Raw genomic sequence first — 14,429 nt, 5'->3', positions numbered from 1 at the left:
TTGTTTATGTGACCGCATTCGTGTGCCAAATGAACGTCAATGTCTGGTGGCAGTTAGACTGACTAATCGTTATCTCATACTTGACGCCAGCTGACTATTGGTCCACGTAATTAACCTACTTGCAAATTATTGCCTTTTTGTCTTGACTGCTCAGAGTCAACTGAAAACCTAATAATAGTTGACGTCGTCGGGTGTTGCCTTTACCATGACATTTCAGAGGACATTCCCGTACTCTTAGTCAGTGTGGAGTCAGCGATCGGCTTATAATATGCTTATTCTCAGTTGATTTGAAACAGTTGACTGAGAATTTCTGTCGATATGAAGTCAAATAACAGCCAACAGTGTGTTACCCGAGTGACAGTTCCATGCGCGATGTCGAGTGGAGAAAAGGCGTGAAAAAGGGGAAAACTTTTCGACCCGTTTGACGGATATTATATACCGCAAATTCTTTCGGACGCGAATCATCAGGTGACTGACCCTCTGCAGGTGATGAGATAATAATACTTTTTTACCGATGTAGATATCCGAATGGCGTGTTGACATTTATATTTTGGCGATCATTTGGCGGGGATTAAGGATCCGGAGGGGCGAGGAGAGTTGCACAACATTGCGCGATGATCGTCATTGTCCGAGAATTGTCGAGCATCCTATATACAAGCGAGATTCGCTTCAAATCCAAAGTTCGTTTCGACTTGGCTGGCAAGAGAGGCACTCTAGCACAGTGCCGCTGTTAGCGCACTGCACTATGACTAATTATTATCCCTGCCCTCGAGCTCTCACCCCCACCTCGCAGTCAGGCTACGCTTATTCTGTTCACTGAAGAATAGTATCAAGATCGTCATCGGCTAGCTGGAGTAGTTTGAAAATGCTGTGGGAATTTATTTTCACCATAGTTTCGAGTATTTTTTTTATACATATAAAAAGCACGGATCAATTCAGTCGTCTTATAGTTTTATAAGTCGTGAATACTTTGCTGTAATAAACTTTGAAGCCCTTGATACAAACGCGCTTGAGAACATCGCCTTTGGAGAATCATGATTCTTTTGAAAATATCCACAAAAAGTACCTTGCTAGTTTGTCTGTATAAAAAAACTGGTAAAACAGAGAGCCTGAATTTACAGATTTATTTACGGCGCATTTCGCAACCCAAGCGTTCAAATAAGATTCGCAGAAAATCGTAACTTGTGAAGATTCTGTGTTACAAAAAACAAAAAATTTGAACCATACAAAAGAAGAAAGTGGATCTGCAAAATTATTGAAGATAGTGACGGCATTCACTAAGAATTACCAATATTATTCGATTTTCAATTAAATTGATTATTTTTTCCCGATTAATCGAGTATAACTGATTATTTTTCAAACTCGATGAATCGACCGACTCGATTATGTTTCCTCACAATCGTTTTTTGCTTATTACTCCCATTGAACGATGCAATACAATATCAATTTATGTGATTAAAGTATCAATTATCATCATTGTCTTGCTTACTAACAAATTTGATATAATAAGGGAAAGATAAATTAATATTTTTACCTGAAATTGAAAAATATTTGGTTTCATACCACCGTTTCAAAAAAATATGAAATAATCGATTAATTTTCACCGATTCAACCGAGTCGCGTCCGAACATTTTTTCGTACTCGATTGATCGATGAATTGATTAGTTTTAACTCAGTGGTCATCGTCAACACCTAATGACGTGTACGTTGAGTTGCATACACTCAAGCGTGAGTCATGTATTACCAATTGCATAACTCATAGGCGTGCATCGACCGAATGTCGTGTATCGTAAGTTGCGTGCAACAAGGCGTGGAGTGAATTATCATCTCGAACTTCGATACATTTAACTCGAACCTTGATTGTTGCGCGTAGTCTTGAGTTTCAAGTGTCGCGCACCAGTCTCGAATCTCGAGGCCGGCATACTGCTGTCAGATTTCGGTAGAGTAATTTTGTAGCGCTTTGAGGTTACATTAATAAATCTTGGTGATTGCGTAGAGGCGGTGCTTAGATCCGCCCCCGTTTGTTCTCAGGTGCATAAAATGGTTAAGTTAAAATTGCGGCAACTGCTGATCGTGGGTATATGCCTGTTTCGAGAAATTCTTACTACCGAGGCGGCCTCAGCTCACATTCACACTCATCACAGCAACAAAGATGCCGCCAGCCACGAAAGGACCGAAGACGGAGCCTTCAGCCCCAGAGACGTCGAGCATTACGCCGACGGCGATCATCACCAAGAGTTTGATCACGAAGCCATACTCGGTGAGGAGAATTTCGATTGGACAACCTACGCGTCGTTTTTTCTCGGCATACGTCGTGGTATACCGTTCATTTGTTTATTTTCTCAATCTATTTTCTGACATTCTCTTACAGGAAGCGTGAAGCAAGCCGAAGAATTCGACAAGTTACCGCCGGAGACAGCGAAGGAACGACTAGGAATTCTGCTCACAAAGATGGACCTGAACAACGATCAATACATCGAGAGAAATGAGCTAAAAGCTTGGATCCTTCGCTCGTTCAGGTACGCCTGGACATCCAATTGAAGCTTGCCAAACACTTCGTTACGTCAAAATTTTTGTTACGTTGCGTAGCATGCTTTCTACCGAGGAGTCGGAGGATCGTTTGGACGACGCAGACGCTAACGAGGATGGCAGAGTCAGCTGGGACGAGATTCTCCAGGACACTTACGGATCGGATCCTGAGGACTTGGCCGAGGATGACAAGCTGATACAGGACGACAAGGCCACTTTCAACGCTGCCGATCTGGACGGAGACGGATACTTGGATGCCGATGAATTCAAGGCGTACACGCACCCTGAGGAAACCGCGAGGATGTTTCCGCTACTTCTGCAGCAGGCCCTGGATGACAAGGACACTGACAAGGATGGATTCATCAGCTTCCAAGAGTTCTTGGGTGACAGAGCAAGGGGCGAGGATAAGGAATGGCTTCTAGTTGAGAAGGACAAGTTCGACCATGATTACGACAAAAACGGAGACGGCAGACTTGATTCTGAGGAGATCCTCGCATGGCTTGTGCCCAGCAACGAGTAGGAATCGCTAGTCTTTTTTTCATTACACTTGTTTTAAATTATCGTTGTACAAATATGTTTGATTCATTCGATTACTATTCTTTCTCCAACAGAGACATAGCTACGCAGGAGTCGGATCACCTTTTCGCAGCATCCGACGACGATCACGACGATAGATTATCCTTTGAAGAAATATTGGACCATCACGACGTGTTCGTAGGAAGCGAAGCTACGGACTACGGAGAACATTTGCACAATATTGAAAATTTTAAAGACGAACTGTAATCATCATTAGAGAGGTATGCAGCATAAGAAAAAAATCATACGCGCACAATCCTCGCGAATTGTTTTATTCCTACAACTAATGTAAGTTGATTCAAGTTTTATATTTTCCTCCAATTTCTCTTCATTATCATTGTGCATTATTTATTACGACATTTCACAATTCACTCACAAATAGTTCAGTCTCAATTTATTGCTCAGAAGCATTTTATTATTATTATCGTCGTAAAGTTTTACGAGGTGTCGAGTATCTGCAAGAATGCGCTTAGCTGCGTGGTGAAAAAAGTATTACAACACCTCTTTCGTGCCGTCGTCATCGTCTAATTTAAGCATCAAAGCCAAAGCTGAACAAAGAATGTAAATTCCCGAGAGTCTTCCAATCTGTAACAATTTCAGCCCGACATGATTATTTTTTTTTTTTCTCTTAATATGGATCCTGGGTATGTAGGCATAAATTGCGTACTATCGATCATAAAGAATTTACTCAGCACAATATCAATTTCACAGTCCTCAGAATTTTGTAAAATACACTATCTATATCGAAGTATAAATCGACCGGATTCGATATCATTATTTTAATTAGTCCGTTAACACATTATCGCATCAAGCAGATGCACAAAAAACTAGTACGAAATAAAATTTCGGTCAATTCGCCGGCTGTTTCTTCTTACTTCGATATCAAGGTGTGAGAAAAAAAAGTATATATGTCGAAGATATCGTGAAATATTTGTCAAGACAAGTATCGGTAGCTAATAAGTAAACATATTCGTATAATGCAAAATTTGTAATACATATAATATTTATATCATTTGTTTGATATGTTACAAACTCATTAATATATTACGAGACGTAATTTTATGAATCCATCGTGTAACAAATACACATATATATATGATGGTTATATTGCCATAATTACGTGCGTTATTAATTATTAAAATCATTTTAATTCAAAATATTAGGGCTTTCACTTGAAAGAAAATCATTTAGACGTGAATTGTTTATAAAAAAAAAAAAAAACTAGTCAACTTATGGTGTAAGGACATAGATGTGTTCTCAAGCATCATTGCTGCTTCATCTAATGAGAACGTGCTCCCCACATGATGCCATTTTGTACACTATTTTTGAAAGCTATTCATTCTTACGTCCGCCAAATCCTACTTGATGAAGGAATAATATTCAAATGTTAAATAATCGGTTACTGAGGTAATGTTGTACTTTTTGGGACAGATACGCAATCTCTGTCGTGACGTCACGTGGGGATCAATTGACTTTGCTACTGGGCATCATCGTTTAGAGCACACCTTGTTTTCCCACACCATGATTAAAATTACATTTATCGCCCGCACATAGAAAACCCGCCATACACTCGCGCATTCCTGTAAGCGTATGCCAGGCGCACGATTCGTCCCATCAAAGAGGATATGGGGATATACCAGCATACACTCGTGTTAACAATTACAAATAATTAAACATGCAATGAGTATTAGTCGTGCGGCACAATCTGACAATGAAACCTTTTCCAGCGACGGTCCACTAGCCTGTATTTCGTCTAACAGGCTCGTTAAGCACACTTGACATGAAACGACGCCGCGGTAATAAGTGATCTTACCATACTTACGTACGTAATATTTTGTATGTTAACATGCGGTGTAGACGCATAGACGATTCGTCGTTCTTGATCTGGAAATTTATCATACACGCGAAACTCGAAATTATGCATACCTACGCGTTAATATCACTGTGACTCGAGCGCAAAATCCCAAGTACATTTTTTTCTCTCTTTCATTCTGGCAGATGTACAAACACCGAATAAAGCGTACACAAGTTCTGCGTCACGCGATGCGATAAAACATCCATCGTTTAAATAAGATCGTTAAGGGCAGGCGCTTGTCAAGGCAGTTCATATTTTATAATCCCAAAGAGACCTTGAGGAAATTTTGTAGTAAAAAATAGACGAGAAAAAATTTTCGGCTGTCCAATCTCATGGAGAATTATTAGAGACGTGTAGCTATTTTATGCGATGATATCGGCAATTACAAACACGTTGTATTAAACAATTTGTATAATTTCCGTGAACATTTGCATGATGTACTCGTTGATTGAAGAAAACCACTAGGTGCCATTTGGCGCCTTTCATACTCAATTTATTTACATTTCATCGTAAACGGAGCTAGATCGGCCCTATTATTTCATTCGCGTACAATTCTGAACTATTCCAAATAAATTCGAAGCACAGCTAATAGCGTAACTGATGGATATAGATTAGGCCGCTAAATTTGGCGAGAGCCTAAGAAAATGATTTAATAGTTCACATCTAGTCCTATTTCTAAATTATCAATTAATCGAAGAGGAGATCAGAAAATTACGTGCTTATTATGCTTAGTGTACAATTACATTTTTTTTTTTTTTAAAGTTAAAAGACGTACAAAATTTATAGTCGATATATTTTAACTGCATGACATTGATACGTTATTACGTAATTACGAAAAAGCGTGTAATTCGACGTTTCTAGATTCTCATCTTGAGTTGATACAATAATAACTAATGGCCAACGTGTAATTAACCGTCAATGTTACGCAAAATTATTGCGTTTTTATTCAACATTCATCACATCACTCAACAGTAACTTAAATTTAACTTATCGCTCTTTTTATTGCAATAACTCGACATTCGTTTAAGTAATAAAAATTGCGAGACGAACCTTGGGGGTTATCTTTCACACTATCCTTCCGAATTAATCATCTAACGCTCATTCGAATTCTAATCGCCGTGTTACATGAACGAATTTGTAGCTATGATGTTCAAAATTACAATAATGACTAATAAAAATATTTCGCGAGTCTTAGAGTAGTCAGCAATGGTGCGTAACATCTATCCTCGATAACGGGAAAAATTTAAGAATTTAAAACAATTTTTAAACACATTTGTGTATGAAAAATCGCATTATAGTAAATTGAATAAATGGAAAAGCGCACGTTTCTCCCTACTTCCGGTTGCACATTCTCCTCGCATTCACGAAATTAGTCCCACCAAATGCCACACACCGACCGATAACATGTTACACACCAAATGCAGTAGTTAAGATCTAAATACAGCTACAAATTAGTTCAAACTTGCAAACCACATCATAATACAGAAAAAGAAACTATGTAGAAAAAAAATTTATTTAGAAAATATTGACCATGGCAGAAATGTACTTTATAAAGGATTTGTTTTAATTCTTTTTAAATTGTGCCAACAGGTTTCTTTAATTCTCCTCTTCAATTATGCGTCAGTTTGTATAATACTGTTATCTCTCCCCACAGATCAAGACACACGGTTATTGACAAATACAGACAGTATAACCACATGGTATAATTTTCCGACTCAACAGATATACACGAACATAGCATAAGCGTAACACAATTATGTCGGTGAATGAAAATTTCCGAAGAAATACCATCTGGCAAGTCCTTCAGACAGAATGACGAAAAATAACCGAGACGTATTTTTTCTTTTTTCAATTCAACGTTTATTAACAATGATATTGCCAGTTGAATTTGCGTGACGTCATAATGTTCACATTTTAGTATAACTACATCTATGCACATTGTGACTTCACGCGTCAGTTTGAAAGTGCTATATCTTTGTTACTAAACGTTGAATTGCAAGAACAAAACATAGGTGTAAATTATTTTTCGACTAATTAAATTTTTTGATTCCACGATGTAATTAGTAACTGAAACGACCTAACGCCAATTCTGCAGTCGTAGATCATTTACGTCATCAACTAATTTTGCCAGTATAAGGTATTCAGTAACGTCGCGGTCCGTAATCTGTACATACAAATATGCGTTGAGAACGATACAGAAAGTACTTTAAAATAATTCAACGATATAAATTAAAGTCTGACATACCTGCAATCGGTTTAACGAACACAAAGGCACAAAAAAAATAAAGTTGTCTGTAGCGAAAAGTAGTCCTATGAATTCTTACGTATTTTGACGTGCTGAATCCGAATTCGGGGACAGAGATAATCGAAAACACACCATTTTTTTGTAATAATCAAAAACTGCCTTTAAAAACGGCAAATTGCTCCAACAACTCCATTTTTAAATTGCCAAAAAAACACCCTCAAATACCGAAAATTGCACTGTAAGCAGCGCCAGCATGACGTGTAACGTGTAAACATGAATTTGAAGTTTCGCAGTGATATGACGTGTTTTTTTTTTTTTGCAAATTTAAAAAATGGGATGATGGCGCACCATTGGCCACGGATACAGCATCAACGCATCAAAATACATATCTATACTGTATTTTGCCGTCACTTTCAGTCGGTTTCCTAGTTCTAGTCTTTGTTACAGTCCATTTTGTTTTATTTTTCCGTGCCTGCTTAATCCACGCCGATAACGCAGCGATGGAGTATAAAATAAAACGAATATAATACGAATATGCGGAATGCACTGGACCCTCTGCACCAGCATAAGCAGCTGCACCTGAAACTGGCCGATCATGTCTGCCGGAAGATCCAACAACTGCGGCTGCATCGGAAGAGCGCCATGCAATCAGTCAAATCGCGAATCGCGAACGGAGCAGGCAGTAAGTCGAAAGGGGGGATCGACGGTGAGTCGACGCTGGTATAAAAGAAACGATTACCTACGTGACGAGTTCAGTTTAGAGAGTTAGTTGGTGCCGGTTTCTCGACGATAGTACAAGTCTTTGGCCACGCGCTCTTTCCAGAATGATTGGGTTGGTACACACGTAACATCTGTGCATGCATGGTGCTCTTGAAAATAAATAAACCGCTCTATCAAATTACTCTCTGACTCATTCTAAGATTTTAAATTTATAAGAAATTTAAGGAATGATTGATTCGACTCGTTTAACGATACTTGAGCAGCGAAAAAGTATATGTGTCAGGATGAAATATAGGCGAATTAGTGCAGACGGTGAAATTTTAGTACGATTCACTGATACTACAGTAAAATCATCGAGGATCTATCCTGTGATTCGTGTACGGGGTTTTTTTTTTTTTTTTACTCTCGTCAGTAGTGGTCTACAAGCTTTCGCGATACAATTATATCATACAGCATGTATACAGAAATTATTTGTACGGTGTAATTGTATGCTTTGTGTAGATACGACTCATCTACGTACATTAGACTCGCCAATGGCGATGATTGTATTACGTATCAGCAAAACACTGGAGCCAGTTTACAGTCGGTAGATTTAGAAGCAAGTAATTCTTATTCATTATCCGAGGAGGGATAAAATTTACACGTCATGCAGAGCCATGTTTAACTGATCTCGATATCAGTTCACTCCGGCTCGTATATTGTTTGAAACTCGACATGTGAGGTGTAACGCAACGCCATTATTTACACCTACCTTCCGAATATGATCGCTTTATATTAGGAGACAACCAGTTTTAACCAAGCGAACTCGTCTTCAAGTGGTTCGGAAAAATGATAAATATTATAATTCGTCATACGTAATATAATAATATAATAATACATAATTCGTAATTCCTCGACGAGAATTGTGCACACGATTTTGATTTGAATATGCGGGGAGTCCAGATCGGTCAGCCTTTATATGGAAAAGTTTTCTGCACGTTATTCGCTTCCATTTATACGTGTGGCGCACCTCTGCTAATGTATACACTGTATACTTGTTTAGACGTGTTTCAACGTCTCGTGTATTCGTTTACAAAAGGATATATTATTGAATACTGGGCAAACTTGACACAGCTGCCAACAATCATTCTTGAAATGTATACGTATACAATATACTCGAGGCTGCTGCATAGTGTAAACGGTTCTATAGGTACACAAAGTATCAATTGTTTCATTGGAAAGTCAGGACGAGGACACTAAAATATTTAGCGCGAATCACAAACAATTGGTCAATTGAAATGGTAAATGTGTGTACGAGATGTGTGTGTGTGTGTTTTCATTCTAATACAACTCCGCAATTCTCACCCAAGGCGCAGACTCGAATCGTTGATAATAATCATACTGAAGATAGTAACGATATAGTAACTATTCATGCTGAGAAATAACCGTTATTTCGCAACTTTAGGTATCGTCTGAAATTCAGTAAACCGTAATAAAACAAAACACATTGATATTCCGAAATCTTGGTCCCTTAAAAATCATTGTCAAATTAAGAATAGTTTTGTTACGATAACTTTACTAACTTCAACCTTGTTTATACGATACATGTATGATTTATCTGATTTTATAAATAGTAGCACGCAACTTGATTGATACTGAAATTAATAAAAGATCATTGTATAGTACACCTTATACACAAAACGTCGTATGTTCCAATTTTTGTGTAATACATCGGAATTGAAAATTCTTGTACAGCGTATTTAGCAGATAAAATGCAACGTCCGAGTTTCCATTGCACAGTTTTCTCGCCATTTGCGTACACATCGCGATAACACAATAATAATATATAAGTCCTTCTTTTACGGTACGCAGACAATCAGTCGCGGCTGGTTGCACAACTGAAGGAAATACATATTTTGTTTCTCAAACTACAACGTTACATACTTAATTGTATTATACCCGTAGTTATTACAGCACTTTTTATCTTAATCACGATATCTTTATAACCCAAGTCTACGATCAGAACAACTTTTTCAACGTACGTAAGACTTATCACTTCGAATATCAATCAATGTATTACTTAAATTGTTCGTGTCGAGCAACAAGTTAGTCGCAGAAGATTTCGCTATCACCTCGATCACCTTCAATTAAAATTTGACTAAACATGTAGATGTATTTAAACATATAACGGTATAGTATTACACTCTACGATTACACATATCATTCTATTTCCTGAATAATTATTACCATTACCATATCTCTGCTGTTACGCTGTTTCTTTCTTGTTTGTGTGTGTGTTTTTTTTTTCTCTTTTTTTGCTTGTTTCGCTTTATTTTTGCCTTTCAACTACATTACGCCCGTACAATCCTACATTACCGAATCGTCGATTCAGGTCAAAGAAGAAGCTTCTCGTCGCAGGGATCGGCGCTGTCGTAATTATCGTAATAATTGTTATCGTCATCCTGGTTGCCACTGCCGGTAGCGGCGACGACGATTCTTCGGACGGAAAATACGTCAGCGATTCGGTCCTCGGTCGTTATTCGCAGGTACGTTAAATCGGCCTTTGCGAAAAGTTAGGTACTAGAAAATTATTATAAAATAGATATCGTCGCAGTAACTGTTTCAATATTGTTGGAATCGCAAGAAAACTGTAGGCACAAGTGACTATTTTGTGCGATTATATTTGTCATTAGTATATTTTCTGGTAATTTCAACGCGAAATCAGTGTATTCAGTTTTCTGTTCTTTCTCAGTTGAATGAGTTAGCAACATTAATTCATTGTTGCACCAAAATCATATTTTCGCAACAGTTACGCGAAATTATAGTAACAGTGACCAAGTATAATTGCAGATGATAGATATTCTGATTACGTCTACAAAACTCATTTTCATTTTGTAACCGGTACTATATTTTTTTTCGTTTTGTTTTGGTAAAAAATAAAAATAGTCAATAACATGTGTGGTGAATCGCAACCAAAAATTTCTGTCCGCGCACTTGCACTAGTGCTATGCGATTAATCGACGATTTCGGTAAATAGTTTCTCCAATTAATCGACTAATCGACAGCTTCGAAAAACGATTAATCAAAAACTAAATTAATTCGGATTAATCGTTAATCGCACAGCACTAACTTGTGCTCGATTCAACGTTATTATTTTTTCGTCACAAAATGAAACGCAGGCTGCCGTCACAACCAACGGACAAGAATGTGCGCAAATCGGATCGGATATATTGGCGAGAAACGGCTCGGCTATCGACGCCGCAATCGCCGCTTTGCTGTGCGAGGGAGTCGCTTGTCTTCACAGGTAAACGAGCAATCTTTTTTCCCCTCCAATTCATAGTCCACACTTTTTACTACAATGAAACTAAACGAAACATCCACGTGTATTTCCGGCTCCATGCAGCATGGGACTCGGCGGAGGTTTCTTTATGACGATATGGGACGCAGCTACCGAGTCTGCTTACTATCTGGACGCCAGAGAAACAGCTCCGTCATTGGCAACGCAAAACATGTATGGAGGAAATTCGACTCTCTCCATGTACGGTAAGAGGCGGAATACATATACGTTTTTTTCGATTAATCGATTGATCGATGTTGCCTCGTAATAATTCTGCAGGTCATTCGGTATATTAATCGAAGCGACAGTTTCGATTAATCAAAATCGTCGATTAATCGCACAGCGCTCTTGAACGGTAATTCCAGGGGGTCTAGCCGTCGCCGTTCCCGGAGAACTTCTCGGCTATTGGGAGGCTCATCAAAAATTCGGCCGGCTGCCTTGGGTCGAGCTTTTCAACGCGACAATCGAGCTCTGCGAGGAAGGGAGCATCGTTACGGATTACTTGGCAGCGTACCTTGAGACTAAAAAGGAACAAATCCTGGCCGAGCCCACAATGGCGGAAATTCTGATAAATCCCGACACGGGCAGTGTTTGGCTGGTGAGACGAGCTCGACGATTCTTTTCAAATAAATCCTCTATGTATAAAAATTTTGAAACCTTGTTAGGCTGGCGACAGAATCAAGAGACCGAAACTAGCGGAGACTCTGAAAATCATATCGGAGCAGGGAGCGGACGTTTTCTACAATGGGACTATCGGCGAACAGTTGGCTGAGGAGGTGCAGGCCTTTGGTGGTATTCTGCAGATGGACGATCTCCGTAACTACAGGTACTCTGCATATTTCGTGTATATTTACCAAATGTCGGTGAATCATCGTATATAATTCATCGTGATCCGCGGTAATCCACGAAAAATATCACAGGTCTCAAAGCAACGAATAAACGGAACGTTTAGTTTGATTGCAGTGTGATATGGAAAGAGCCGACCGAATCGATGATCGGTAATTACACAATGTACTCGGCTCCACCTCCGGGCTCAGGCGTTATTTTAACCTTCATAATGAACGTGCTGGAAAATCTGATTCCCGTCGATGAGGAGGAGATCATGTGGCAGCGGATAGTCGAGACTTATAAATGGGCATACGCCAGGCGCACGGAACTTGGGGATCCGGACTTCGTCGATATCGGTAAGACGCGGAAAAATGACGCGGCACCGAATCGATTTTATAGATTTCATTCGACCTCCTTATGCCGTTAACCCTTTGCGACACAGCGTCTCATGTATCGCCAAAAACAAATCCGATGCCGGAATTTCAAAATTCAATTTGGCGGATACAATGTCGCCGATTGAAAATATAAAAATTGATCATATTCGCTTGAAGTTTGTTACTCGGGGGTTTTCGAGGTCGTAATATAATAAATTGTGATATTCAAAATGGTGAATCCAATCGTATTTGGTGACCCAAAAAACCTCCGAGTGTGCATTTTCCAGCCATTCCTATCACTTTCACATTTTCAGTGCGCCATTTTAAATTTTGATAATTCCCGAGATCTGATCCCATTTTTCAAATCAGTGATCCCGAGAACCCTCGAAATAACCAGTCTTAAGGAATTTCACTGCAAGAAAAAATGTATGCTTCAAAAAGTTAAATCGTACTCTGGTCGCAGCTGCGAGACGCATGGACCAAAGAGCTCGTTCGTGATGTTATCTTTATTCCCGCAGCTGATCTCGTTGCAAACTTCACATCGAGCGACTACGCCGATAGCATAAGAGAGATGATCAAAGACGACTGGACGAGCTTGGACCCTCTTTTCTACGGTGCTGTTACATCGGGGACGAGGGAATCCGGGACAGCGCACATTTCCGTTTTGGCACCCGACGGCTCGGCGGTGTCCGTTACGTCGACGATCAATCAGGTGTACGTAATAATTGAGGATTTTCCCGGGTGATAGGCAAAAAAGTCGGAAATTTTAAGCGCAAATTTATCGACTTGCATTATAAAATCCCCAGGCTAGGAGCGATGATCCGTTCAAATTCAACCGGCATAATATTCAACGACGAGATGGACGACTTTAGCTCACCCAATATCACAAACTCTTTCGGGCTACCGGCATCGCCGGCGAATTACATAGAGCCTGGGAAACGCCCGCTGAGTTCGATGATACCGACTATTCTGGTAAGTGAACGCGTGAACGTCGATGAAACAAAACGGTCAAAAATCCTCGCCGCTCAACTCGATTTACTTATTCAAGGTGGACGAGAACAAAAAAGTCCGGTTAGTCATCGGAGGTGCTGGTGGCACAAAAATTATTAGCGGTACCAGTATTGCCATGTTGTTAAATTTGTGGCTGGGATACGACATCAAGGAAGCCGTCGATGCGCGGAGACTTCATCACCAGGTCTGTGGCCAATCTATTCATTTTATTCTATCTGCAGCAGAGTCTTACTGAGCGGTTCAGACACGCAACTCAATTTCATTTTCAGCTCTATCCAATGACTATTCAAAATGAGAACGGATTTTCGTCAAATGTGTTGGCCTACTTGGAAGAGATTGGACATACGACAAGCACCTACTCCGGACTGGGTAGCGCGATAACGGGAATATCTGTGCAAGATGGAAGTGTCACAGCAAATTCCGATTATAGACGACAAGGAGTTGTGGCTGGATATTGATTAAAGTTAATAGCGGGACGGGCCGGGGGGGGGAGTTTTCGCAGTAACAGTATTCATGCTACAATATTGCCGTTCGATGCTGGTGACCCGCAATTAAAAAACAGAAAGTAAACTATATTCTTCGTTTTAGTATATCTGATTCGTGTCCGTAGTGTTCTTGTAAATATTCGTGTATCATGTGTACAACGTATGAATGTGAAATACGTTATCGCGTAGGTATGTCTTAGGACATGTATAATCCAACCATATAGTCGCTGCGGTATATTAGTCGCATTATGGATACTAGGCTCATAATATTAATTCTTAGTGCTCTTTTCGCTATACACGTTGACATATCTATAATTATGCGTATCGTTTCTGATACATTCACAACTAAAAATGTATACAAGGTCAGATGCGATGCGTTACGCGTTAACGGATTTTCATCAAGAATATACAACAGTACGTTTTTTATATATTCCGAATTCATATGATAATATTGGTCATGAAATTGAAATGTAATTCTTTCTATTGTAGA

General features: G+C 39.3%; 2 protein-coding genes across 2 annotated transcripts; both read left to right on the top strand.

Moving 5' to 3' along the window:
• The first annotated feature begins 1,896 nt into the window (after positions 1-1,896).
• Positions 1,897-6,538, top strand: LOC124179059 (reticulocalbin-2). Its single transcript, XM_046563075.1, has 4 exons — positions 1,897-2,260; positions 2,372-2,519; positions 2,590-3,045; positions 3,141-6,538. The coding sequence occupies exons 1-4, from the start codon at positions 2,041-2,043 to the stop codon at positions 3,310-3,312; spliced, it is 996 nt and encodes a 331-aa protein (XP_046419031.1). The 5' UTR covers positions 1,897-2,040; the 3' UTR covers positions 3,313-6,538.
• A 1,402-nt stretch (positions 6,539-7,940) lies between these two features.
• On the top strand, positions 7,941-14,427 carry LOC124179054 (glutathione hydrolase 1 proenzyme-like). The gene is made up of 11 exons (XM_046563055.1): positions 7,941-8,037; positions 10,297-10,450; positions 11,084-11,208; positions 11,308-11,447; positions 11,607-11,839; positions 11,907-12,067; positions 12,205-12,425; positions 12,962-13,157; positions 13,250-13,415; positions 13,492-13,638; positions 13,724-14,427. The coding sequence occupies exons 1-11, from the start codon at positions 8,030-8,032 to the stop codon at positions 13,910-13,912; spliced, it is 1,740 nt and encodes a 579-aa protein (XP_046419011.1). The 5' UTR covers positions 7,941-8,029; the 3' UTR covers positions 13,913-14,427.
• Positions 14,428-14,429: the final 2 nt, after the last annotated feature.

The sequence above is a fragment of the Neodiprion fabricii genome, chromosome 3 (genome assembly GCF_021155785.1).
Source record: "Neodiprion fabricii isolate iyNeoFabr1 chromosome 3, iyNeoFabr1.1, whole genome shotgun sequence".
NCBI lineage: Eukaryota > Metazoa > Arthropoda > Insecta > Hymenoptera > Diprionidae > Neodiprion > Neodiprion fabricii.
This window is presented reverse-complemented; position numbering and strand designations above follow the sequence as displayed.

What these genes read in the sequence shown, in the direction of transcription:
- LOC124179059 (XM_046563075.1), top strand. Translation starts at nt 2,041, where the DNA reads ATGGTTAAGTTAAAATTGCGGCAACTGCTGATCGTGGGTATATGCCTG. An exon ending in TGATCACGAAGCCATACTCG is followed by an intron (nt 2,261 to 2,371) that starts GTGAGGAGAATT and finishes ATTCTCTTACAG; the next exon opens with GAAGCGTGAAGCAAGCCGAA. An exon ending in TGGATCCTTCGCTCGTTCAG is followed by an intron (nt 2,520 to 2,589) that starts GTACGCCTGGAC and finishes TACGTTGCGTAG; the next exon opens with CATGCTTTCTACCGAGGAGT.
- LOC124179054 (XM_046563055.1), top strand. An exon ending in GGAGTCGCTTGTCTTCACAG is followed by an intron (nt 11,209 to 11,307) that starts GTAAACGAGCAA and finishes GGCTCCATGCAG; the next exon opens with CATGGGACTCGGCGGAGGTT. An exon ending in TCCGGACTTCGTCGATATCG is followed by an intron (nt 12,426 to 12,961) that starts GTAAGACGCGGA and finishes TTATTCCCGCAG; the next exon opens with CTGATCTCGTTGCAAACTTC.